This window comes from Heliangelus exortis, chromosome 17, assembly GCF_036169615.1.
Source record: "Heliangelus exortis chromosome 17, bHelExo1.hap1, whole genome shotgun sequence".
NCBI lineage: Eukaryota > Metazoa > Chordata > Aves > Apodiformes > Trochilidae > Heliangelus > Heliangelus exortis.
In genome coordinates, this window is record NC_092438.1 from 3,817,295 (window position 1) to 3,843,232 (window position 25,938).

The 25,938-nt window shown below is 39.0% G+C and overlaps 1 protein-coding gene across 3 annotated transcripts in view; it reads left to right on the forward strand.

The window, feature by feature from the left end:
• MYH11 (myosin heavy chain 11) overlaps window positions 1-25,938 on the forward strand; it is a 55,280-nt gene that overhangs the window by 23,342 nt on the left and 6,000 nt on the right. For 2 of the 3 annotated variants that reach the window (XM_071761320.1, XM_071761322.1), the window contains exons 5-39: window positions 623-725; window positions 2,380-2,400; window positions 4,548-4,640; window positions 5,456-5,519; window positions 5,933-6,031; window positions 6,303-6,446; window positions 8,778-8,873; window positions 9,245-9,363; window positions 9,530-9,682; window positions 10,148-10,321; window positions 10,589-10,762; window positions 11,055-11,169; window positions 12,094-12,287; window positions 12,459-12,580; window positions 12,694-12,763; window positions 12,908-13,068; window positions 13,885-13,993; window positions 14,895-15,026; window positions 15,324-15,530; window positions 15,933-16,070; window positions 16,691-16,814; window positions 17,256-17,427; window positions 17,987-18,199; window positions 18,336-18,480; window positions 18,569-18,775; window positions 19,817-19,921; window positions 20,008-20,160; window positions 20,589-20,837; window positions 21,086-21,298; window positions 22,001-22,213; window positions 22,851-23,012; window positions 23,707-23,835; window positions 24,375-24,463; window positions 24,710-24,833; window positions 24,937-25,145. In XM_071761320.1, coding sequence (XP_071617421.1) covers window positions 623-725; window positions 2,380-2,400; window positions 4,548-4,640; window positions 5,456-5,519; window positions 5,933-6,031; window positions 6,303-6,446; window positions 8,778-8,873; window positions 9,245-9,363; window positions 9,530-9,682; window positions 10,148-10,321; window positions 10,589-10,762; window positions 11,055-11,169; window positions 12,094-12,287; window positions 12,459-12,580; window positions 12,694-12,763; window positions 12,908-13,068; window positions 13,885-13,993; window positions 14,895-15,026; window positions 15,324-15,530; window positions 15,933-16,070; window positions 16,691-16,814; window positions 17,256-17,427; window positions 17,987-18,199; window positions 18,336-18,480; window positions 18,569-18,775; window positions 19,817-19,921; window positions 20,008-20,160; window positions 20,589-20,837; window positions 21,086-21,298; window positions 22,001-22,213; window positions 22,851-23,012; window positions 23,707-23,835; window positions 24,375-24,463; window positions 24,710-24,833; window positions 24,937-25,145 — 4,995 coding nt within the window. The remainder of the gene's footprint in view (window positions 1-622; window positions 726-2,379; window positions 2,401-4,547; window positions 4,641-5,455; window positions 5,520-5,932; window positions 6,032-6,302; window positions 6,447-8,777; window positions 8,874-9,244; window positions 9,364-9,529; window positions 9,683-10,147; window positions 10,322-10,588; window positions 10,763-11,054; window positions 11,170-12,093; window positions 12,288-12,458; window positions 12,581-12,693; window positions 12,764-12,907; window positions 13,069-13,884; window positions 13,994-14,894; window positions 15,027-15,323; window positions 15,531-15,932; window positions 16,071-16,690; window positions 16,815-17,255; window positions 17,428-17,986; window positions 18,200-18,335; window positions 18,481-18,568; window positions 18,776-19,816; window positions 19,922-20,007; window positions 20,161-20,588; window positions 20,838-21,085; window positions 21,299-22,000; window positions 22,214-22,850; window positions 23,013-23,706; window positions 23,836-24,374; window positions 24,464-24,709; window positions 24,834-24,936; window positions 25,146-25,938) is intronic. The other variant, XM_071761321.1, reaches the window with a different exon arrangement.

Consider the following 25,938-nt stretch of genomic DNA (forward strand, 5'->3'; position numbering starts at 1 on the left):
ACTGCCTGGCACAGTCAGGATGCCCAGAACCCTCCCCACATGGGATGTCCTTTACTACCTGGTAAGCAGGGCCACCTCAGGCAGTCCCAGCTCTGGTCCCACTGAATTCAAGGAGGAGTTGGACACAGAGTTCAGATGAGGCAGGTGATGAGCTTATTCTCCAGAACTGATACAAGCTGTTTGTCTACTTTAATGCAAGAGTTTCAGAACATAAAGCTATTTTATTACTGCTGATGTTTTTTCTTACTGCTGTACCTTATCATAGTTAACGTCGTATTTTTTGGTCTTAAAACACAAGCAAACTCCCTGCCAGCTCCACTTCTCATAAATGCTCAGCTGCTGCCAAAGAAAGATGAACTGCCCTTCAAAAAAGCATCACGTTTCAGAATTGCCTTAAATGGCCCAATATCCAGTCAAAATACTAATGGGAGAGAGATGTAGCTCTGATAATGTGTTCTTTGCATGCTGAAATCAGGTGGATTTGGAGAGATGGTGTTCTGGGATAAATAACTATCTGAGCCAGGCAGTTTCCAGTCCTGTTTTTATACACTAACAAGGATCATGTTGCAGAAGGAGTCCACTGGTTACCTACCTTCTTCTGTGTTACTTTCTTTCCCCTCAGAGGTGAATCTGGTGCTGGCAAGACAGAAAATACCAAAAAGGTCATTCAGTACCTGGCTGTTGTTGCTTCATCACATAAGGGCAAAAAGGAAACAACTGTCACTGTAAGTGAACTCTTCCATATTCAAGTCTTCTTCAAGGCTCTTAGGACTGTACTGAGCTGACTGGGCTAACAACAAGTCAATGTCTACGTTTTGCCAAAGAGTTGACTTATTAAGAGTACACAATTATGTCACAGCTCTATGTTTATGGAAAAAAAAATTGTTTGACCCCCCCCCAGGCATCAAATCAGAACGTACTTTGCTGGAAAAGAAATATTCATAGCTTTCCATATTCATAGCACCTATTTATATCCTATCATGAAGCTCTTGGGTCCTTATTTAACCCTTGGCCTCTGGCAACTAAGAAGTTCAGAAAAGCCTTTAACTAAACTCATTGTCCAAATACAACACAAAACCATATACCAGCATTTAAACTTCCAAAGTTTTGATTGGCTTTACTAGCATGTAAATTTTCTTACTAACTAGCAAAGAGTCCCAGTATAAAACTTGTGTTTTCTTTCTACTCTGTCTGAGAGAACAATTTGGAAAGGCACAATATTTTTAAGTATTTTTCTTGCTTTCAACCATAGTAGGAGCTTTTACCTGCCCAGTACCCAGAGAACATCAGGGTGCCTCAGGTTCTCAGCTTGTCTTGGCTGTTTTCAGTGAGATCACTCCAGCTCCTATTTCACATCCAGCTTTTTGTACATTACTCGAAATTCTGCAAAAATATGTAGAGATTCACTTGCATAACAAAAGTTTAATTCAGGAAAGACATTTCAATGTGTCCCAAATATAAGACTGGGTCTAAAAGCAGTAATTGGTAGGGCAGTGGGAAACGAAGTAGAAATCTCATGGCCACACCTGTGCTGGCTCCTACACCTGACCTTCCCTACCCTGTATGCCAGCAGAGAGAACTCCAGAGCACAGACTGTGCAGCCTTTTCCACCATAAATAATTGTTGTTTATGTACAGATGATTCTGCTTTGGGCTAGGGGAGTGAGTGGATGTCCCTCTGGGTAGTATTTTCTAGAAATCTGTGATTGAATGGAAACAGTCCAAGACTAAAGGCATTCTTTTCCTTTGTTGAATGTTTATGCAAAAAAAAAAAACTTTCTTCTTTCCACTGGGTCCATACTCAGTGGCTGGGGAAAATGAACTTGTGGTTTCAAGGCCATTCCTAATGGGCAAGCACTGCAGTTACCCTGTTCCTCTGGGTAATTACATGAGCCTCAGGACAAATCTGGCCCTGAGACAGACCTGAAGGAAAACACAGGGCTCTCTGGGACCTGAGAGAAAACCTAAATTGTTTTACAACATGCTGATAAATAATAATTTAGTTACTGGGACTACTGGCACTGCAATTTCAGTCATTAAAAAATAATGAATATCAAATGCCTCAGTTGCACCAGAGAAGAACTGGGGATTTACCATAAAAATATCTGTCCTTGTCTGGTCCTGGGAGACTGGCCTGGGACTGGATCCAAATCCCATCTGTTTGCTTCAGGGTTGTTTTTTTTCCTCAGTTAAAGTGCTCTATATAGGCTAACAGTATCTGTACTCTTGGTATGTCTGCAGTAGATTGATTGTCTCTATATTCCTGGTTTATTTGCATGGGAAATGTGTATTGCTTATTTTAATACAGGAAAAACTATAAAAATGTCTCTGTAATGGATATGATACTGACACTTGTTTTATACCACATTATTCAATACAGCAAGGTCCATCTTTTTCTTACGTGAGTAACTTAGACTGTTTGATGTGTGTTTAAGGCACTGAGTGTAGATCTGCATGCTATTGTTGCACCTGGAAAATTCATGAGATATTTTGTTGAAATATGTTGTATGATATGATAAAAAGCAACAATAGCACCAAATGCTCTCACAAATCAACCCTAACTGTGTCAGGCTCCATGGTAAAGAATGAGGTCTGACAAAGGCAGGGTCATCTTTCAAGTATTGCTCTCTTCTACATGTCTGTGTTCAAATTGCCAGTGTTTGAATGACATTTCCCACCATCCTGAAAGAACCACTCAGCCTGACATTGCACAGTGTGATTTCTGAATGAAAATACCCAAATGCTTCCAGTGCTTCAAGTTGAACTTTTTAGGACTGTTGTGAAATAATTCCTAAACCTCACGGTGTTGGATTGATTTGGTTGGCTGCATGCATTCCATTTGAGGGTGCTTCCAATTTTATGTTTTCATGTAACCATTAAGAACTGTTCCCATCTGCACAAGTCAGCATGTTCTGAGCTTGCTGCTAGGATGCACAACAGCAACTCCCATGGCAGTGGGTGTGTGTCTGCAGGTGTCTTACAGCAGTTTCCTACAGGCCCTCCTCCTATATTGAGCTGTGCCACATCAGCATAACAGTGCCTTGGGAAGACAGGAAGATTTGCTGGCATAGTCTTTTAGATTCTGTGCCATGCAAATAGGATTTTTTTTTTTTTAAGGGGTCTTTTTTTCCTTTTTATGAATGCTGCCTCTCAGACTTGGGCTATGATAAAAGGCAACAGGTTGTCCCTTAGCTAATTTCATACTTCATTCGAGAAACTCTGCAAAAAACTTAACTTCTTGCTGGCATAGGCTACTCTGTGCAGTTCACTGGACTTGCAGCTGCATACAATGCTGTTCATTTGGAGCCACAATTTTATATCCCAAGGCTGTGGCACAGTTCAGATCTCACTGGAAACAGGTGGCATCTGTCTCAGCTTAGTAGACAAGGCTTTGTTTTAGATGTCACCATCTGATTGCAGAAACACCTTAAAACAGAGGCTTTAAATTTACAGAGTGTAAATGTAGAGCTGCTCAGTACAGAGAAACTTCAGGGATTCATTACTTATTCTATATCTGTATTAGCTTTTTTGGAAATCTTCCTTCCAAAAGATCTATGTTCTATGAATGGTGCACATTTTCCCATCTCATGACCTTGCACATACATTCAGTCATTTGTTAACAGTCTGTTGCTTCTTACTGATATTTCTAAGGCAGCTCTCATCATTGCCATGTAAGTTACAGGATATTCAGGAATGGCATTTATAAAAAGGTTTAGCATGCTAATTGGGAAGTATTTTCCAAATTATTTCTCCTAGATTCAACCTAAATATTGCCTTATTTTCTAATTGAAACCATTTAAATTATATCATATTTTCTATGAAGGACTTCTTCCTTTTCAGGGTGATTTTTTTCAACTTCATTGATTCATTTACAAAGTTTAGAAGTATTAAATGCATGCTTCATCCACTGCATGATTTGTTTCATTAGCAATTACCCATCACAATTAACAATATAATACAAAGTTTGTGTGTTTGCATGAGAATTCATTATCCTAGTTTGAGGTAAATCAATGCATTTCCATATTTAACCTAAATAGCCTTGCATGGATCATTATTAATTGACCTGATGAAATCTGCTTTGTAGCTTTTAGCTGCATTACAATGAAATTATTATTGGCAAGTTATTCTAATTACATTGTCATTTGCTAGCAAAGGATTTCAGCAAAATTAACTTGAAAAAGACATGCTAAGGTTCCTTTAAGAATATTCCATCTAAATAGTACATTAAACTGATAAAAGCCCTACATTTAATGACCCTTTTTTTAAGAAAGGCCAGTTATGATGCTGAGGAGATTAATAGATCTTGATCTGTCACAGATACCAGGGCTGGAAAAGGGTCCTGTGTACAGGACAGCAGTCAGCTGCACAAATATAGAAACACGAAGATTAACAGAGAATGAAAATGAATCCACATGAAGCATAGGATTCAGAAAAAAAAAAAATGTTAGAGGTTTAAACTACCTTTCACATTTTTCTCCTGTGTACATTTGTTGGTTTTCATTACGTAATGATGAAGTTCAAAGTTAACTGCATCTGAATGAATTTTAGGGTGAGCTAGAAAAACAGCTTCTACAAGCAAACCCTATTCTTGAAGCTTTTGGAAATGCCAAAACTGTGAAGAATGACAACTCCTCCAGATTTGTAAGTAGGAGAAATCCAGTTGGGTCACTATGGTGGGAGACATATAGCATCTTTTAAAATACTGTATACAGACAGTGGCTCTCATCAGTGCTTCTCTCTAAAGAGCAACTTGAAATTAATACCCTAAAAACAGTTTAGAATTCCTCACTGAAATAGGAATTTGGCCTTATATTAAGGTTAAAGATCAAGCTCAGTCTTGACCAAATCATTGTCCTCTCACCGTTTAGTCTATGTATGGCCTTCCAGAGCCAGTTCCTGCTCCAGGACACATCCATCTTCAGAAGAGTTGGAAATAAAAATATGCACTTTTCTTTGCACCACTCCTGAGCATATATCACATAGGATGTGATTATTGCTTAACAAGAGCAGCTAATAAATTAAATTAAAATCTACAGCAGGAAAAAACCCCAGAAATCATACAGATTCAAATTTTAATTATTTGAGGACTGTCACTATTTGATGACACTTCTTTTTGGAAGTACTGGCAGAAACTTGTTTTCTATACAGACACTCCACTGCTATTCCCTCATTGAATTTGCAGAAATCAAAGTAGAAAAATAGATGTTGTCATATCCCCAGCTTCCAAAGCCTGGCCTCTAAGTGCCTGAATGAAACGTGGGGGCAAAGCTCTGCAGAGGGAATATCATAGAAGTTCTCTTCCTTTCAGGCTTCTCCATGTGTTGTCCCAGCAGGAAGGAATCAAGCATGTTATTCTTAAGAGGATAATATAAATGTCTTATTAAAAAAGCTAAATACTAATGTTGGAAAACCTGGCATAACCTGAAAGAACAGCCCAATCTTCTTTTCATTCACAGGGCAAATTCATCCGCATCAACTTCGATGTGACAGGCTACATCGTGGGAGCCAACATAGAGACTTGTATCCTTTGCAGTGCCCTGCAAGCAGCTGGGGGGAGCAGAAGGAAGCAAGACAAACAAGCTCCATTGCATGTCTAAGAAAGGCAAATACTGCTGAGGCTGCTATAAACATAGATGGAGGGAAGTGAATTCTGTTTTTATATATCTGATACTCAAAGCATCCTTGTCTATTACAGTGCTTATCACTACGATTACCAGCATTTACCATACAATAAGAGGTAGAAAATTGATTTAATCATTGCGGTGAGCATTATACCAATTCCAGAACTCCTGCCATAAAATTAGACACATGTTCATATTAGAGAAACTTGTGGCAAATATTTCAATAATGTTATGATGCTTCTGAGGCTTATGGCACACTTAAGCAAGGACTGAAATATGTTGTTTTGTTTTTTTAACACACTTGACAAACAGATTTGCTTGAAAAATCCCGTTGTATTCGTCAGGCTAAAGATGAGCGAACATTTCACATCTTTTACTATTTGATTGCTGGAGCTCCTGAGCATATGAGAAGTAAGTTACTTGCTAACAATTCTTAGATCTCATTAACAGTCTGAGCAATGGCTTATGTAATTTATCTTACCTTCTTTAATTGTGTGTCAATCCTTTCTATAAATAAGCAGCTCTTAAGCTATAGAATATAATTCTCACCTGTTTGAGCCAGGTTGTCTGCAGTTTACAGGACATTTTAATTTACAGGAGATGTGAACTCATTCAGATCCCATCGTGAATGATACTAATAAGATGATACACACAAGTAAGGCTTTTCTTCTTTGCTTTTTAGATGAACTGTTGCTGGAGGGCTTCAACAATTACACCTTTCTATCTAATGGCCACGTGCCTATTCCTTCTCAGCAAGATGATGAGATGTTCCAGGAGACCCTGGAAGCCATGAAAATTATGGGCTTTACCGAGGAGGAACAGATAGGTGAGAATTGTTAGCAAGAACATATTCAAGGTATATATCTACAAGTGACACTATGTAGAGATGCAAAAGCACAGAAGTTAATTTTGTCCAGAATTATCACTTTGGAAAATATGCATATAAGGTAAGATTTTACACTTAATATAAGAAAATTATTTAGATTTTATGTCCTTGTTTCTCTGGAGAAGTGGCATCTTGCATGAACCACCAGCTGGAGGACTCTAAATGTACCATGTAACCTCTGCCTCTTATTTCCACTGTGCAAAGCTATTACCACTTGTTACCTAAGAGGTGCACAGTGAATTCTTGCCCACAGATTTCCTTCTTTCTCAAGAGGTATTAGAGGAATTTATTAGAGACACAGATGTCTCACAGAAAGAGAATGAAGATTCTCTCATAAGGTGAAATTTCTCAAGCACAGATTTTTTACAACTTGGTCTTAAAAATAAAAGGGAAACTCAGTTCTGTGTGATTAAGCAAGACAAAAGATCAAGGCAGGATATAAACAAAGGATCAACATCACATAATACAGGCAGCACAGTCAGAGCCAGTAACAAGAAGCAACTGAACTGGTGTCAGTACAGTGCCTGAAGACATCATAAATCAGGAGCAGGAATCATCTGGGGGGAGGAGAGCAAGGGCAGAGAATGGACTGGCAGTGAAGACACTGAAAATGCTATCATAGATCCATGATAAAAAGTGCTGTCAGCCTCCTTGGGATCATTGTCACCTTGGTATTAAATGAGGTGATACCTCAGGAAATCCTGTGAGTATCAGAGTGCCTGTACTTGCTTTGCAAGTAGATCCAATTATGCTCTGCTGCTTTTAGGCTGTTGTTAGAATAGTTGTACTGAAATTACTCCAGCAGTCTACCTTGTCCTGTGGCTGCACCTGTGGGACCAGCTGAAGCCAATAATGAAAACTCTTTGCAAACCACCTCCAGCTTAAACTGGCAGCACCTCCTGGAAACACAGTGAAAGATACAGCAAAGAATCACCACCTATATTAGAAAACAGGGGTATATATCATCAGAGATATTATCTCTGTGATAATGCCCTGTGTATCAACACAGAACAAGTGGTGATACACAGGGCAGCTCTAAACAGTCATTTAAACAGGAATAAAAAAAATAAAAAATTTGTCACAATGTTTTTCTGTCCATCTTACAAATTCTTGAGGCCTTCTTGTAGCAAGAACATGATACACATTCCTGACCCCTCTGAATTCCACAGGACTGGTGCAATTGTCAGCATACAAAAGTACTGTAACACATGGTGTTTTGAAAGGTAATCTGTGCTTATGACAAGGGAGGACTTCTCATGCAAACCCAGAATGCTCTACTGAATTCACATCAGCTCTAACAATACTAACAATCATTTAAAGCCATTTTTTTCAGAACTTGCCAACAACTAGCAGAAAAAACTTGCAAAATATTTTAATTTAATTTTGAAAGAAATTGAACAGGCTCAAATAGCTCATATTTGTATTCACTGATTCTGAGAAAAGCAAAATAAAACCACAGAGCATAAGTCAGTTAAACTATCTTGAAAATGTGGGCCTGCCAGAGACATCAGTCTGAGCATCTTTTATCTCTCACTGTCCCTGGAAGCATGCAGGCCTGCAGCTGGTGCAGATCGGTGTACACTGCCTGAGGATACACATTGCCATACCCCAAGTGACACCTGGTGGCAGAACCAGTGTGACCCATCACTTGAGCATTGGACCAGCTATGGCAGTGGGGAGCATACGGTCTCACCTGTAACATACTTAGATATTTTACTACCTGAAGTTAGGCAACATCACAATTATATATATATTAATAATCAAACATTAATCAATTACTTTGACACAAATCCTTCGAAGATTTGTATACATTTGATGTTTGTTCCATAGCTACATATCCACAGGTTCCTGCCTAACTGGACCTTCAGAAGTCCCATACATTTTGAAGATGCTGGCAATTCATAGATAGTTTTTTAAAGACTGAGATTTAGATCTTCAAGTGACTGAGCAGGGAAGATGCTATAGACCACTGTGAGTGCAAGATGAAATCCTGAGACCTGGAAGTCTGCCTGGGGAGCCAGCAAAACTTATCTTGGAAGTGCTGGTGCTCCCAGATTGGCCTGAACTCCACTGCAAACATAGCTGAGATGCTGGTCAATCAGTTCTCAGGCTTCTGCAGTTTCTGGCACAGTCTTTTAAAGCACACCTGGCTCCTTTCATGGAGGTACAGAGTATCATAGGCAATAGAACGAATCTTTTTTATTGCAGAGAATAGAGCTTTCAAAATGTTTCCATCCTGTTCCTCATTTATCTTATCTATTTCTCTTACAGCTATACTGAAGGTTGCTTCATCTGTCCTGCAACTGGGTAATATTGTCTTCAAGAAGGAAAGAAACACTGATCAAGCTTCTATGCCAGACAATACTGGTATGACTTATCAATTAAAAATTTTAGTTAACATTAAGAAATCAATAAAATAGCAGCTGAATAAACACTCTTTTTCAATACTTTTTAATGAATTGGTATTACTTGTATACCTCACAGGCTTTAAAAGCTACACCATAGTCAAAATCAGCTCAGTTATCATTACCTGGAATCCATAAATTGGTGAAGAGTGACTTGGCTGCTTGGATCACAAATAATACTTCTGTGATAAGCAGCATCTCTTGTGTGCACTATAGATAAGCTTTTAAGGAAGATGAGTAACTTCACATACTTGCTGAGCTGCTCGTATTCACACTTATGAACCTGCTAAGAGACAATACAATGTGAAATAAAATGTCATTCTTATATTCTAGCTGCACAAAAAGTGTGTCACCTGATGGGGATTAATGTGACAGATTTCACAAGGTCTATTCTAACCCCAAGGATCAAAGTAGGACGAGATGTTGTTCAGAAAGCTCAGACCAAAGAGCAGGTATCTACTTGCAGTCTGCTTGGCTCTCCTGAAACTATTTTCCTTTCTTTCTTTCTTACATCTGGTCTAAAGAGAAGTGTCAGTTTTCTGTCTCGTTATCTCTACAGAAACTAGCAGCTAACTGAGGTTTGTTTTCCACTTACAATTTTCTCTTCTTTTTTTTCAGGCGGACTTTGCCATCGAGGCTTTGGCCAAGGCACAATTCGAGCGTCTTTTCCGCTGGATTCTCGCTCGAGTAAACAAAGCTCTCGATAAAACAAAAAGACAAGGTGCTTCCTTCTTGGGGATCCTTGATATTGCTGGATTTGAGATTTTTGAGGTATATGCTTTGGGACACAAGTTGCATAAACTAACTCCTCAGTATCATGCAGGGGGTTGGAGAGGAGATGACAAAAATCTAGGTTCAGAGCTACAAAAACCATTTGGTTCTTACCAGCTGGCCAAGACCCTCACACCTCCTGCACCCAGCTGCTTCCTCTCCCTTGGGCACCAGGGGCTGGAGGCTGGCACTGGGCTTCTGCTGGGCTTCTGTGGGGCTCAGGTTAGAGCCAGGGGGTGCTTTTCATGGTTTCTTAAACAGGTCCCAGTACAAGGATTTACCACTTAAGAACTTAATGAAAAATTTCAAGATCTTATATTAGAAAAATATAGATCCTTGTATTTGAATTATTGCTATTTGTAAAAAGAAACAGAAGATAGCACATTTCATCTTGTCATTCAAGTTCCCACTTGTTACAAAGATCTCTTTGTAACATTAAGAATTCACTTTTTTTCCCCTTTACAGATCAATTCCTTTGAGCAGCTGTGTATCAACTACACTAATGAGAAACTTCAGCAACTTTTCAACCACACAATGTTCATATTGGAGCAAGAGGAATACCAGCGAGAGGGCATTGAATGGAATTTCATTGACTTTGGCCTTGACCTGCAACCCTGCATTGAACTGATTGAAAGACCAGTAAGATTATATCTCTTTAGCTGGGGTGCTACGTACGTTGCATCAGGGTCAGATATATATCATTATATAAATACATATATAATTATATAGTTATATATTGGTATATAACTATATGTGTTATATAAACATACATATCTATATGAGAGCCATTTAGAGCTATTCCAGATCCTTTGCTGCCTGGGAGGGTTTGTAACATAAGGGATATAAGCAGTGGTGCTCTTTGTATCTGCCTGTGATGATACTGATCTGATATTGCTCACATTGCAGACCAATCCTCCAGGTGTCTTGGCTCTCCTGGATGAAGAGTGCTGGTTCCCCAAAGCTACTGACACATCCTTTGTGGAGAAACTATGTACAGAACAAGGCAACCATCCCAAATTCCAGAAGCCCAAGCAACTCAAGGATAAAACAGAGTTCTGTATAATGCACTATGCAGGAAAGGTACTGGACAGATTTAGATATTTTGATTTGGGAAACTTCGATTCTTTGCTGCCCAAATGAAACAGTCCAGTACCCACATTAATAAGGGATGGCTTTAATTATATAATGTTTATGTTAGGTACTTTCATAACATAATATCTGAAATAAGATTTGCAAAATGTTCAGCAATAGAAGGCTTTTTACATTATTATTGTTATTTGTAGGATTTTGTCTTATACAGGATCGAGTGTTCTTGGACACTCCAGATTTCTTTATGAAGGACAGATTTTTGACAAAGCACTGTTTCCTGTAGGTCACCTATAATGCAACTGCCTGGCTAACAAAGAACATGGATCCACTGAACGACAATGTGACTTCTCTGCTGAACCAGTCTTCAGACAAATTTGTAGCAGACCTTTGGAAGGATGGTATGAATCACAATTCTAAATCAGTAATATGGCTTTAAATGGAGAAACTTCTACAACATTTTGACAGCCATCTCTTGCTGGCAGAACAAAGCATGAAAATTACAAGCATAGAAGTGACTGAACTATGAAATAAGAATAACATGTTCTAAAGACATGTTTATGGAAAGCATCATTAGTTAGTTTCAATCACTATTTAAAAATTCCTTACTTAGTATTATTCAGCAACAGAATAAACTGTATCTATTATACTGCTATAATTTTGCTGGATATGTGTTATTGGACACCTCATTTAATACAGGTTATTGTTGGGTTTTATGTATCACTTACTTTACACACATCTTTCCTGGAAGTTGTGCACAGTTCTCTCCAGGGATGTAGAATCTCAGCTATGCTCAATCAGAACAATGTCTGTATGCCTATAAACTTTGTTTTTAAAAGGTTTATGTGGCTCTGTAACATATAGTACAGCATAAACATTTAATACACAGACGTAAATGTGTGTGCAAACACCAGCAAGGTGGCTTTGAATTATCAAAATAACAGAGGGAGATTATTAATTAGAGTTTGAGAACCACTGGGCAACAGGGGGAGTCAAGATGTTGTTCCTGGTTCTGACACCAGCCTACCAATTGAATATATTGCAGACAGACTGTCCCCTTTTAGAGCAAAAAAATTAAAATATATTCTATATATTCAGTCACTCCATTCTGTCACGAGATACCAAATAACCTCATTTACACATTTGACAGAAGTAGACTATTTACCCAGAGGGCTCTTCCAGTACTTTTGTTACTATGCTTCTACCGCATCAAAAGTGCATTGGTTGTCTCTGGGAAGCTGCAGATAAACAATGCCAGCAGCAGGTGCAGTGTGAGCAAAGGACAGACATATGCAGTTCCATACATACTTTCTTTTATATTTCAGTGGACCGTATAGTTGGGCTGGACCAGATGGCCAAGATGACAGAAAGCTCACTCCCTAGTGCTTCAAAAACCAAGAAAGGAATGTTCCGTACTGTTGGACAACTTTACAAGGAGCAGCTGACCAAACTGATGACCACCTTAAGGAATACTAATCCCAACTTTGTCCGCTGTATAATTCCAAATCATGAAAAAAGGGTAAATTTCAAATGCTCAGTTTTCTGACTCCTGGCACATCATTAATGTTGAGCTGCTCAGTGTACAAGCACATCAGAGTTAAATGTTGTCTTCAAACATAGATATGCAGATGATAACATTTTTTTTTGTAAATTTCTGTTGTGCTAAAAGTATTTTCTGTTCTCCTATCAGGCTGGCAAACTTGATGCCCATTTAGTGCTGGAGCAGTTACGCTGCAATGGTGTCCTGGAAGGAATTCGAATCTGCCGGCAGGGATTTCCCAACAGGATTGTGTTCCAGGAGTTCCGTCAGCGGTAGGAACCCCTCACTCAGTCCTTACTCTGGGCTTAAGAGTGGTGTGACACATGTTTGTTGGTACAAAATAATCTGATGTTTCAACCTCCCTAACATCACCATCTTTTGGCAGATATGAAATTCTTGCTGCAAATGCTATTCCTAAAGGATTTATGGATGGGAAGCAAGCTTGCATATTGATGGTGAGGAAAGCATTTTTGATCCTATTGATAATCAGGTCTATACTACTTATATAAAAGCTGTTAGGAGTTCACAGAAGTTAGAAGTAATTTTTCATACCTTAAACCTCAGCACTGGAGTTAACCAATATCCCTGTTTTCCTCCAGATAAAAGCATTAGAACTTGATCCCAACTTGTACAGAATTGGACAGAGTAAAATCTTCTTCAGAACAGGTGTTCTGGCTCACCTGGAAGAAGAGAGAGATCTGAAGATCACAGATGTTATCATCACCTTCCAGGCACAGTGCAGAGGCTACCTGGCAAGAAAGTAAGAACATATACTAACCAAAAAATGTCTTGTGTAGCCCTTTGTCCTCTGTATAACAAACTGAAGATACCAAGACATTTTGTTACTATTATTTGTAGTGTATTAGAACTCAACTTGTGTCCAATGAAGGACTCGCTTGCTGCCCAGAAGAGGCTTGTTAGTGTAATTATGGGAAAGCAATTACATGTTGAGGCTACTCACACCCTCTGTACAGTAAGCTCTCTGAGGCAATGACCAATCATTTAAAGATGTGTTTGTACAAGCAGGAGAAGGAGCATCCTAGGTTATGACTGGAGTTTTATGCACTGTTACAAGTAGCAGCATTGCTATGATCTGTAAAACAATTTCTTACACTGCTTGGGCATGAAGCACTGAGCATGTAGCATGATCATAGTTAATATACATCACAAAACTATTAAAAATAATGCCATTTTCCTGAACATTACCAAGGCTTTCAAATTGCTGAGCAAAGAAATTTAAATACAATAGGGTTTGAGAATGATGATCATTGCAGATTCTAAGTGCCCACATACTCTCAAAAGATGCTCACGTCCCAAACCAGATCTATACTTTCTGGTTCCTGCCTACCTTTGAAGTGGTCTAAAATTAGAAGAGTAAATAAAATACCAGAAAACTAAACACTTACCATCTTCACTCAGAAAAGCACAGGCACTCTTGAAGTAACAAGAATTTGTTCCAGATTCTCAAACCATGTGGCTAATCAGGAGACTCTCATGCCAGAGAGTTCTTTGCTTAATGTGTCTCTAGCAGACACCTCACAGTCTCAGAATGAACCAATTTGCTTTTTAACTGCAGAGCCTTTGCCAAGAGACAGCAACAGCTGACTGCAATGAAGGTTATCCAAAGAAATTGTGCTGCTTACCTGAAGCTGAGGAACTGGCAATGGTGGAGACTGTTCACTAAAGTGAGTGACTGCTATTGGTAAAATCTCTCCTCAGGTTTCCAAAAGAAATGGAATGCACAAGATGCTGAGGTGCATCATGTCAGGCATTCCTTGTTCCAAAGTCCATTGCAGTGCATGGCAAGAGCCTCCTTGGCTTCACAGATACTCTGGCTAGTTATATAATGCCATTAAATTAAAGTTAGTTATAGCTTGAGAACAAGACAAACTAGTTAAGCAGAGATTCAAAAAAAGATTGTGCATGTTTATTAACTTGTTTTAATTGCCAAAAATGAGGTAATTTTGCAGGGGGGAATAATAAAACAGAGTAAACCTGAGTTTCATAAACATGCAGAGTTATGTATCTGTGGGGTACTCATTAAGTCAGAACTTCCCTAACTGGGACAATGAACATCTTCCTGCTAGGCACTCAAGCAAAGTCTATTTTCCTATAGAAGAGGCCTGGGTTTTGTTTTGATTTTTTTTCTAAGAATGGCCTCTTCTGTTTGGATCCAGAAAACTGTTCCTACTTGCTTTTGTAGCAACCTTCTCTGCAACCAGAAACAGGCAGTGACAGACATTTGCATGTGCACATTGCCTTTCTATGCAGAAGATATGAAGATGTAGCTTCTGTACATTATCAGTGGACAAAAACAGGTTTGGAGCTACTCAAAAAGTGGCATTATTGGAGGCAGAGGTGCACACAAGGCTCCAAGAATTAACAAAGGGATGGTGAAGAGCAACACTTCTGAGGCTTGCTTGTTTAAAAGTACTTAGATTGAGCTTGGCTGGACAGTATTTATCCAGCACCTGAGCAAGAACAGACAGTGCTACCTTAGTGCCAGTTAGCCTGGCACCTTTAAGTACCATGCTCAGTAACATAAATACTGACAGAAAACATTCTTAAAAAAAATGTTTTTTTCAGGTGAAACCCCTGTTGCAAGTCACCCGTCAAGAGGAAGAAATGCAGGCCAAGGATGAAGAGCTACAAAAAACTAAGGAAAGACAACAAAAAGCAGAGAGTGAATTGAAGGAGCTGGAACTGAAACACACACAGGTGATTTACAGCTCTGAGCCCCTGGGAAACACTAGCTGTTCTTTCACCGTTTCTAGAAGCTATCACAAAAAAAAAAAACCAAACAAAAAAAACCCAAAACACTGTCTTTTTTTCTTTGTACTTGCAATTGTATTTACAGCAGTGGTCCAGAACAAAACCTCAGCCCAGACAAAGTTGCTTCAGCAGAGGCCTAATGTTCACACAGAGACCTTTAGTAGAGCTCCCTGCCTTTCTGTCTAGTAGAAAGGCACCATGGGGCAATTCAGTCTTAACTTCCTATACATTTTATTTGTGCAGCTTTGTGAAGAGAAGAACCTCCTTCAGGAACAGCTTCAGGCAGAAACTGAACTGTATGCTGAAGCTGAAGAGATGCGAGTGCGTTTAGCTGCCAAGAAACAGGAGCTGGAAGAGATTCTGCACGAGATGGAAGCCAGGATTGAAGAGGAGGAGGAGCGCAGCCAGCAGTTGCAAGCAGAAAAGAAAAAGATGCAACAACAAATGCTGGTAAGGAGATGTGAGTTACAAATACAGACAAGAGCTTGTATCTCACAGAGAAAATATGGACACTGGCAAACCTCAGATCCTATGAAAATGCTTGTTACACAGCCCTCCATAGAACAAATGCCTGTGCCACTGAAGTAAGAACAATCCATGGATGGTTCCCTTCTCCCAGAGTTCCCTTCTTCCCCATCTCAGTTTTAAATAGTGTTTTCTCCAAAAAATTATTCTACCAAATCTTTCCCTTCTAAAACCCAAAACATAACAGGTTGTATGTCTAACTCTTAAAAAAACCAACAGTCAACAACATACCCCACATACAGGGACAAACACTAAGGATTTCCTATAATCTAAGCAGTATTTTATTTCCATAATTCATGTTTGTGGGTTTCTTTTTTCCCCTCAAAGGACCTTGAAGAACAGCTGGAAGAAGAAGAAGCTGCAAGGCAGAAACTGCAACTTGAGAAAGTAACAGCAGATAGCAAGATAAAGAAAATGGAAGATGATATCCTCATCATGGAAGATCAGAATAACAAGCTAACCAAGGTAAGTGCTGTGGGTTCATCTTCTTACATGAGAAAAAATCCTTCTCTTCCACTAAAACAACAGGAGTGCTCCTGACTACATTGTGTCATGGGTGTACAAATTCATCAGAAAATCACAACCTCTATCAAACAAGTTTCTTATAATTTTTCCATGCTCATTTATACAACTGTGTAAAAACTACTGGGGTTTATGTCTGTTGTGGTAATATCGTAAAGCAAAATACCCACAGCTGTCAAGCACAATAAGTAGAAGACATCTTCTCAGAGCCAAGCAGAGGAAATCATTAACTTGTTTTTCAGCAAATTTCATCCTAACTTCATGATTAAAATTAGAAGAAAGCATTTATTCCAGTACTTTCTGAAAGGGGATGTTCCTCTGAAGTGGGCCAGCCATTAGAGCCCCTAGAGTGAATACAGGATTATAACAGCAAAATTAAAGAATATGGAATTCACAGACACTATTCCTCAGCTCCTCTGTAATTGATAAATTGAAATGTATCGCTACATCTCAAGAAATACAGCATTAAAACACTATCTTGGACACTTATAGTTGGCAAAGAGTTGATTCACAATCTCCAATGACAGACACTTTGTCAACACAAATATTTTATTTTTTTTTAGGAAAGAAAACTCCTTGAAGAAAGAATAAGTGATTTAACAACAAACCTTGCAGAAGAAGAAGAAAAAGCCAAAAATCTTACAAAGCTTAAAAACAAACATGAATCTATGATTTCAGAACTAGAAGGTAACATGAATAAAGTGTTTTATATCAGGGGCTTTTGCCTTGGCACACATCAAAAAAAACCCCAAAGAGAATAGGGAAAGAAATAATAACAAATTTGTGGGGTGTTTTCCAAATGTCTTATATTGAAGTTATTTTATACCTGAAAATCATTAAAACTACAGGGTGCATAAACCATAGACATCTACTTTTTCTTACAAACAAGTAGAGAAGAGAAAAAAAGGGGGAAAAAAATCAATGCTGCTTCTAGAAAAGATAAATAAATTATTGTTTGGGGTGCCTTGAGATGAGTGATGACAATAAGGTATTGCACATTGCTTCAGAAATGCAGTTAAATATATACAGCCTCCCTAGGGGCCAGAACAATTTTTTGCCTAAATTCAAGATGAGATTAAGGACTCCTTGCATGAATGCCATCCCATGACCAAGAGCCTTACTTTTTAGTGCGACTGAAGAAAGAAGAGAAGAGCAGGCAAGAACTGGAGAAAGCCAAGAGGAAGTTGGAAGGGGAGTCAGGCGACCTACACGAGCAAATTGCAGAGCTCCAGGCACAAATTGCTGAGCTGAAGGCACAATTAGCCAAGAAGGAGGAGGAGCTGCAGGCTGCTCTAGCCAGGTATTCACTCCTGTCTACACATACAGGTTGAAAACTGAGGCTGGAACATATTTTTCTCCCTTTTCCAGACACAAAGATGCTGCAGCCATGATTCTCATATCTCACTTTATATCTGAGTGCTGTCCCCATCTTCCAAATTTCCTTTTGCGAAAATTAATTACACTGCTGTTTGCTCACAGATGTGATCTTACCTCCACCTAGCAATGAAAGCTCTTCTTCCCAATGGCATTGGCAATGATGCCAAGTAAAGCATGAAGTTTAATGACATACTCCATAGGCAAAAGGAAGAATTATTTTAGCTTGACCTTGACTTATTTGAGCAACTCAGTGGATTTTCTGTGTAAATTTAAGAGGGATGACACTTAACCAAAACTTCCTGAATTGAGTGATCAGCACCTCCAGGCATTGTGTCCTGATGAAGTACAGCTCCCAGATCCCTTTTGAGCCAGTACCCCCTCTTCCTTGTGTACTTTCCATGTAAACCTTTAATCTCTGAATTCTGACTTTCTCAAAGGGCAATTATTTTTTTAACATAAGAAATTAAATACTCTCTTTTCAGGCTTGAAGATGAAACTAGTCAGAAGAACAATGCCCTCAAGAAGATCCGTGAACTGGAATCTCACATCTCTGACCTACAGGAAGATTTGGAGTCTGAGAGAGCTGCAAGAAACAAAGCAGAAAAACAGAAGAGAGACCTAGGTGAAGAGCTGGAGGCTCTGAAGACAGAGCTTGAAGATACTTTGGATACCACAGCAACCCAGCAAGAGCTCAGGTATGAACGCACAGCACACAGACCAAAAGTAAATGTCACCAAGCTCAGTGCAGTAGTGTTTAGTTACTGTGCAGTAGTGGTATTTTCTCAGTGACTAAAAGACTTATCTGCTGCATTTCTGTGCATTACCCTGCAGAGCAAAGCGTGAACAGGAGGTCACAGTGCTGAAGAAAGCCCTGGAGGACGAAACTCGAACTCATGAAGCCCAGGTCCAGGAGATGAGGCAAAAGCACACTCAAGCTGTGGAAGAGCTAACAGAGCAGCTGGAACAATTTAAAAGGGTAAACTGAAATCTATCTTACTGAAAATTAACCACTAGATAACATGGATTCCATTTTTAGATCATCTTCTTTCTCTTCATCCTTGTAGGCTAAAGTAAACTTGGATAAGACCAAACAGACAATGGAGAAAGAAAATGCTGATCTGGCTAATGAAGTCAGGAGCCTGAATCAGGCAAAACAAGAGGTGGAGCACAAGAAGAAGAAGCTGGAAGTACAGCTGCAGGAGCTACAGTCCAAATACACTGATGGAGAACGTGTTCGGACAGAACTCAATGAAAAAGTTCATAAGCTGCAGGTAAGGAGTTGGAGCTTTTGCTGTGCCACCTTGGGCTTGAGAAGATCAGATTATAAACTATACTGTGAGGGCATATCTGGAGGAATCTTGGCCCTGTTGAGTTCAGCTGAAACTGAATCTTCTGGTCATCTGGAGGGTTTCTGCCTTGCACTCCTAGGTCAGTTATCACACAATTAAATAGTTACAACCACTTTGTGACAGCTTTTTTTCTCACCACCCCTCTGCATACTGCAGTCTGTAACGCCACCACTGGTTCAGTGACTGTCCAGCATGCTTCAGTTTCTCTCCATTCATTCTTTTTTTGGGTAGTGAGGAACATTGGTGGGAATATGGCTTCTGGGAATGTATTAGTCAGCTATAAAACATGTAAGGTGCTCAGAAAAAGTGACAACAAAATGAGAAAGCTCACTTATCTATGAGTGTCTAGTAAGACATGACTAAAGACAATTTTAAATGGTTCTTTGATAGATGCTCATTGTCCAGCAATACTAATCCAACTTACTGTTACAGCTTCATTCATAGCAGCAGTAAGCTTTTGTTTATTATTTTAAGTTAGTGAATAAACAAGGAAATAACCAAAATGCACCAAGTTCTGTCAAACTGGGAAAGAGGAAGGAAAATACAAAAATCCCCATTGCAATTCATTGAAAAGAGTAAACTAATATTGCCTTGTGAATATGGTTGGGATATATAGCCAAGGTAACTACCAAGGTAAAATACCAAGGTAAACTAGACAAAACCAGCATTAGATGTGAAGGGTCTTTATACACAGATCACGGAGAGGACACATGCAGACACTTCAGTTTGTGTGCACAATTTTGTTCCACAGTACTTAAATCCCACATACTGTCCAGAAAAATTATGGCAAAGTTGTGAATTCCAGTTAAGCTAGAATCTTAAGCTTGAGGTGACCAAGAAGCATAGGAGCAGATTCAGATCCTGTTCGAAGTTAAGATTTTAATGCAGAACAAAATTAAAGTTTGTAGGAAGATTTTTAAGTTTTTAAAAATAACCGAGTTTATTCACTGTGGTGTCTTCTAGGCTGAGGTTGAAAATGTTACTGGTTTGCTCAATGAAGCAGAAAGCAAGGCAATCAAATTGACCAAAGATGTTGCAACCTTAGGATCTCAGCTACAAGATACACAGGTAAAGTCACCCAGTAACAGCTACCATACCATATTTGTAAAATGCACTATAAAGAGACCTAAACTAATGACTATTGTCAACTGTAGGAGCTGCTTCAGGAAGAAACACGACAGAAGCTGAACGTGTCCACCAAGCTTCGTCAGTTAGAGGATGATAAGAACAGCTTGCAAGAGCAGTTGGATGAAGAAATAGAAGCAAAACAAAATCTGGAGAGACATATTTCAACACTGACAATACAGGTATAGAAATCATGGCTAAATCAGTAGCTCCATTGCTGAAGAGTTTTGTCGGTAATTCCAGAGGTTTCAGATCTGTAGAACTACCCTGGCATAGCACATGGACTTTTCATGGAACCAGTACTGTTAGCCCAGATGGCATCAGGGAAGTTTCACAATGGAGCCAGTGTCCCTTTTTTTAGGTCATGTTCTCTAGGACAGGTACAAACACAAGGTACCTCCCAAGACAGGCTGGACACTAAGCCTTTATGTGGATACTAGGTGTGTGGTCTGCCTCATTTTGTAAAGGCTGGGTGATGGATAACTGGTCACTAGCTTCAAAAGGGTCAAATTAGATAATATTTCTGGGTCTTAGTTGTCTCCTGGCTCTCTTTTTTGTCACATTTTGTTGTCACCGCTGTAAATATTTATCTTCTGAATTCAAATTTCAGCTCTCTGACTCCAAGAAAAAGCTACAGGAGTATTCCAGCACAGTAGAAACCATGGAAGAAGGCAAAAAGAAACTTCAGAAGGAAATAGAGAGTCTCACGCAACAGTTTGAAGAAAAAGCTGCTTCTTATGACAAACTGGAAAAAACCAAGAACAGACTCCAGCAGGAGCTGGATGACCTGGTGGTGGACTTAGACAACCAGCGTCAGCTGGTCTCCAACCTGGAGAAGAAACAGAAAAAGTTTGATCAGGTATGAATTTAACATTCTCTCTTGCTATGTTACCACCTAACTTCTCTGCAACTCAGAGACTCCACAGGCTTAGTGAAAGATAAAGCAGGGGCAACAAAATAAAATAATATTTAATTACACATACACTAGTTAATTTTGTATGTATATACTTTAATCAAAAAGCAAAGATTTTTCTCTGTCATTAACAAGTTGCAACAAAAAAAACCTATTACTAATGACCTCCTGTATTAACACTACTTTTTTTACAGATGCTAGCTGAAGAAAAAAACATCTCTTCAAAATATGCAGATGAAAGGGACAGAGCAGAAGCTGAAGCTAGAGAAAAAGAAACAAAGGCTTTGTCATTGGCTCGAGCACTTGAAGAGGCTTTGGAAGCCAAGGAAGAACTGGAGAGAACAAATAAAATGTTGAAAGCTGAAATGGAAGATCTTGTTAGCTCCAAAGATGATGTTGGCAAGAATGTAAGTTTGGGCTTTAAAAAATTTCCACAGCAATAACAAAAAAGCAGCTGACAAACAGATCATTGTTTTCAGTGTGGGAAATTCTCTTTAGCACACAAAGCCATTCAGCAAGATCAGCTACTTCATAGATAATTCAAAGGTTATTCCATTTGGGCCCAAACTTCCAAGAGACTTGGTGAAGTAACTCCAAGCCATCTTTAACATGACTTCAAGCATGAAGAAGATTCTTACTAACAAAAACTGAAGAGGTTTTTTTGACTGAAAAAAAACACTAAAGAGATTCTAAATAATTAACTAGTTTATTAAGCAGCTTTGAATTTATAATCTCTGCAATTCTGATTTTAATAATTATATTTGATTTTGATGCCAGCCTAGCATTTACATGTGTAGCTGCAGCATATTTCCATGGTGCATTGCCCATCACTTCTTTTATTAGTAATATAATAATGTTACTTCTAGTACGAAATTAAATTATGACAACTTAATTAGATGAAAAATTATATCTTGGGATAAAGAAAAGTTTCTTCTTTTAAGACAGATTTGCTCATGTAGAAAAAAATGCTAATTTAAACCATTTTGATTGCAAATTTTTCATTCATTGTCCACAGCTGATATGTGGCCTATACTGCAGGTAAACTGTATTTAACTAGAATAAATTTTAATTTCTTATACCAAGTCTATTAAATTCTCATTGCTTGAAAGGTCCACGAATTGGAGAAATCTAAGCGGACTCTTGAACAGCAAGTGGAAGAGATGAAAACACAACTAGAAGAGCTAGAGGATGAGCTACAGGCTGCTGAAGATGCCAAACTCAGGTTGGAGGTTAATATGCAGGCCCTGAAAGGCCAATTTGAAAGAGATTTACAAGCCAGAGATGAACAAAATGAGGAGAAGAGAAGACAACTCCTTAAACAGGTACCATTCCCTATTTATTACCTTTGTAAATATCTAAGCAAGCCAGCTGGAAATATTCAGCCTCATGCCATTATTAAAAGCATCTTACTACAATGAGAAGAAAACATTATATTGCCTTGTGCTTGGCAAACTAAAATAAAAGTAGGTTGATGTACAAAACTGCATAACAGGGTTTTTTCCTGTTTCAGTGGCAGGTGCACAATTGCCAACTGCAGCCAATGTATTATAAAATATAACAACTCTTATTTGTGACAAAGTCAGAAAAACCTTCCTTTTATTCTCAGTGCAAGTGAGAAAACCTTCTAATCTATCTGCCTTCTCAAGGTACACTGAATGGATAACAAAAGCATTGGAAAGTAACAGACAAGAGGCAACCTATTTGTATACTAGAGTTGTGACAGCAAGGAGAAACTGTGTTGTCATCATCCTGTAATACACATATTTCTGTGAACACAGAAGCCAAACTGCTGGCTTCTCCCAAGAATCTTGAATTTTTGGACAAAATGGAAATCTACTTTAACAGCCAGGGAAATCTCAATTAACAGAGATAGAGCAGGCTATATACATTATTCAGACTTACACAGAGTGTTTAAGAGTGCTGAAGGACTTCCCTAAACTTGTTTTATTTAATGATCAGCTCCATGAATATGAAACAGAACTGGAAGATGAGCGGAAGCAACGTGCCTTGGCAGCTGCAGCCAAAAAGAAGCTGGAGATTGATGTCAAAGACCTTGAAAGCCAAGCTGATTCTGCCAATAAAGCTCGAGAAGAAGCCATCAAACAACTTCGTAAATTACAGGTATGTAATCCCACAAATATGGCTTTTCCAGCTGCTGTCTTTTGTACAGTCACAATATGAAAGTTTGGTAAAGTCTGTGAACTGGATTCCTATTCCAGATAATTGGCTAGAAAGGGATTTTTACTCTCACATTCAAGTATCTGTGCTGTAATGCTCAGTTTGACTGCCAAAGGAAAATTTCACATGGAAAACATCCAGCATTGCAGAGAGATTCCAAAATTCTCTGGGCAACTATATCCAGCTATTGGCTTACCCACATGAAAGGAAACATAGGTTCTATGGTTTATGCTCAAAAGCATATAAAGGACTGTTCAGAAATCACATAATCTCTGAATTAGCACTTTCCTTTTTATACTATAAGTATCCATTATGAACTCTTCTGTCATATGCTGACAGCTAAACAAGAAAAAGGGATGTATCAGAATGATTAAAACTGCACATGTACTCAAACATTCAGAGAAAATTAGGACAATATGCATTACAAAAGCTGCAGTGTGCAAGTGGAAGCATCACTCCTCTTGGAATAACATCTCAAGACCTTTCCAATGTGTGCTACCTCACCTTTCAAAAAATTGTATTTTAAGCAGGCATTATGACTTTATAAATGTTTGTGTTCTACTCTGTCCAGTTTTTTTCCTACTGAAATTGTAATAAAGGCAGACATAAACAAATTTCCATTATTCTTTTCAAAAAGGCTCAGATGAAGGACTACCAGCGAGAGCTGGATGATGCACGGGCTGCCAGGGAAGAAATATTTGCTACAGCCAGAGAAAATGAGAAGAAAGCAAAGGGCCTGGAAGCAGATCTCATGCAGCTTCAAGAGGTAAAGTAGGAAGCTTAGAGCAGTATGAAGCAGACTACACATGACCTTCATCAGCAAAACAGACAGCACTGAAATAACATAATAGCTATTTTGGATGTAGAGCTATAAGCAGCACTTTAACAAGTTCTGTGTGCTCCATTCACTCCACTAAAATGCTTGAATCTAGGTCTGAGCATAGCCAGATTAAACTGAAAAAATAACCTGGGTGGAAGGCACAGATCACCCATCTCAAAGGAAAATGAACTGTATTATCCAACAGAAATTGTTTTCAATAGCTATAAATTCCTGAAGTCTTGTTAGTGCTAGTATTCCTACGTGTATTGGATGGCCATCTTGTGACTAAAACCAAATAAAAGAGAAAACAGCTGGATAAAGTGTATTCCATTGTGCTTCCATAGGATTTATGATAGGACAAAAATTCAAGACAACCCATCTTATGGCAGTTTAAGAAAGTTTACAGTCCTGTGTATTATAATATAACCGTCTGAGCACTTAACTTGCTCAATTCTTTACTAGGCTGCCTTTTTCTCTTCTCCTAGGAGCTGGCTGCTGCAGAGAGAGCTCGCAAACAAGCAGATCTGGAGAAAGAAGAGATGGCAGAGGAACTTGCAAGCGCTGCTTCTGGAAGGTAGAAATAGATTGAATTACTCACATGGCTGTAAAGATGCTGCTGAAAGTTTCATGACTGACAAGAGAAGTTATGTTCCTCTCCCAGCAGCCATCTGACCTTCACAATGTAACATACATACCTGACTAGTTTCATTGAAATACTTATTTCTCTTTTCTTTATTAATTTTTGGTAGTTCATAATAGTTTCAGAACCATTCAACTGGTCAGAGCCATAACTACACACTTACTAAATCTAAACTTATAGGACAAGTCTCCAGGATGAGAAACGGCGCCTGGAGGCAAGAATTGCCCAACTGGAGGAAGAGCTGGAAGAGGAGCAAAGCAACATAGAGGCAATGGGTGATCGGATGAGGAAAGCAGTACAGCAGGTAGAGCTCGTCCTGGTTCTGAATAAATATTTGGAGAATTGCCACCTGTCATTTCTCTGGAGACAGGCAACACTTTTGACAACATCCATTCTTTTGCTTGCAGGCAGAGCAGCTGAACAATGAGCTGGCAACAGAGCGCTCAGCTGCACAGAAGAATGAAAACGCTCGGCAGCAATTAGAAAGGCAGAACAAAGAGCTGAAGAGTAAGCTGCAGGAGATGGAGGTGGCTGTGAAGTCCAAATTCAAAGCTACAATTGCTGCTCTGGAGGCCAAAATTGCTTCTCTTGAAGAGCAATTGGAACAGGAAGCCAGGTACTGGTCTCTCAGAGGGTACAGCTGTTCATTTATTTTTTGAGTTAATGAGATGGAAAGTAGACAAAGGCATACAGGATTTGTGTTATTAGGCTCTCAGTGTTATTAGTCTCCCCCTCACTTAACATTTCTTAGACATATGGCCCAAAACTGGAGTTATTACAGGTTCTGATTAAGAACTGTTTAATTTTGAAAAGTTCTGCTGGTATCAAAGGCAAGGATCTGCTCCCCTACACTTTGACCTATGACCTGCCAGGTTAATTGCCATAACACATTGTGCCATGTCAGGGTTTAACACTGTCCTGGCAATTAAACCAAATAACAGATGCTCTCTATTAATGTCCCTCTCCTCCCTGATAAAGGAAGGAGAGAGAATAAGGGAGAGAGACTTACGGGTTGGAAACTAAACTACACAGCTTTAATGAAATGGTAATAATAAAAAGAAAAAAACTTACTAAATATATACAAATATACAGGAAAATTGATACCACATTCCTCCCCCCTTTCCCCCAGTAACTCTCACGTCACCACCGAGGCTGCAGGGCAGCCCTGGGAAAGTCCAGGCTGGGGTTTGACCCTTGTGATCCCTCAAATTTATATAGAGTATGATGTGTATGGGATGGAATACTCTGTTTAATCAGTTTGGGCCATCTATCTTGTCGATTCCTCCCCAAAGGAGGGCTTCAGGTGTGATCTTTTTACTCCTTCTCTCCTTCCGGAGGGCAAAATGTTCCTCAGAGCTGAGCAGTGTCCTTGGCTCTGCACACCAGGCTCTGGCTGTAACTATAAACAT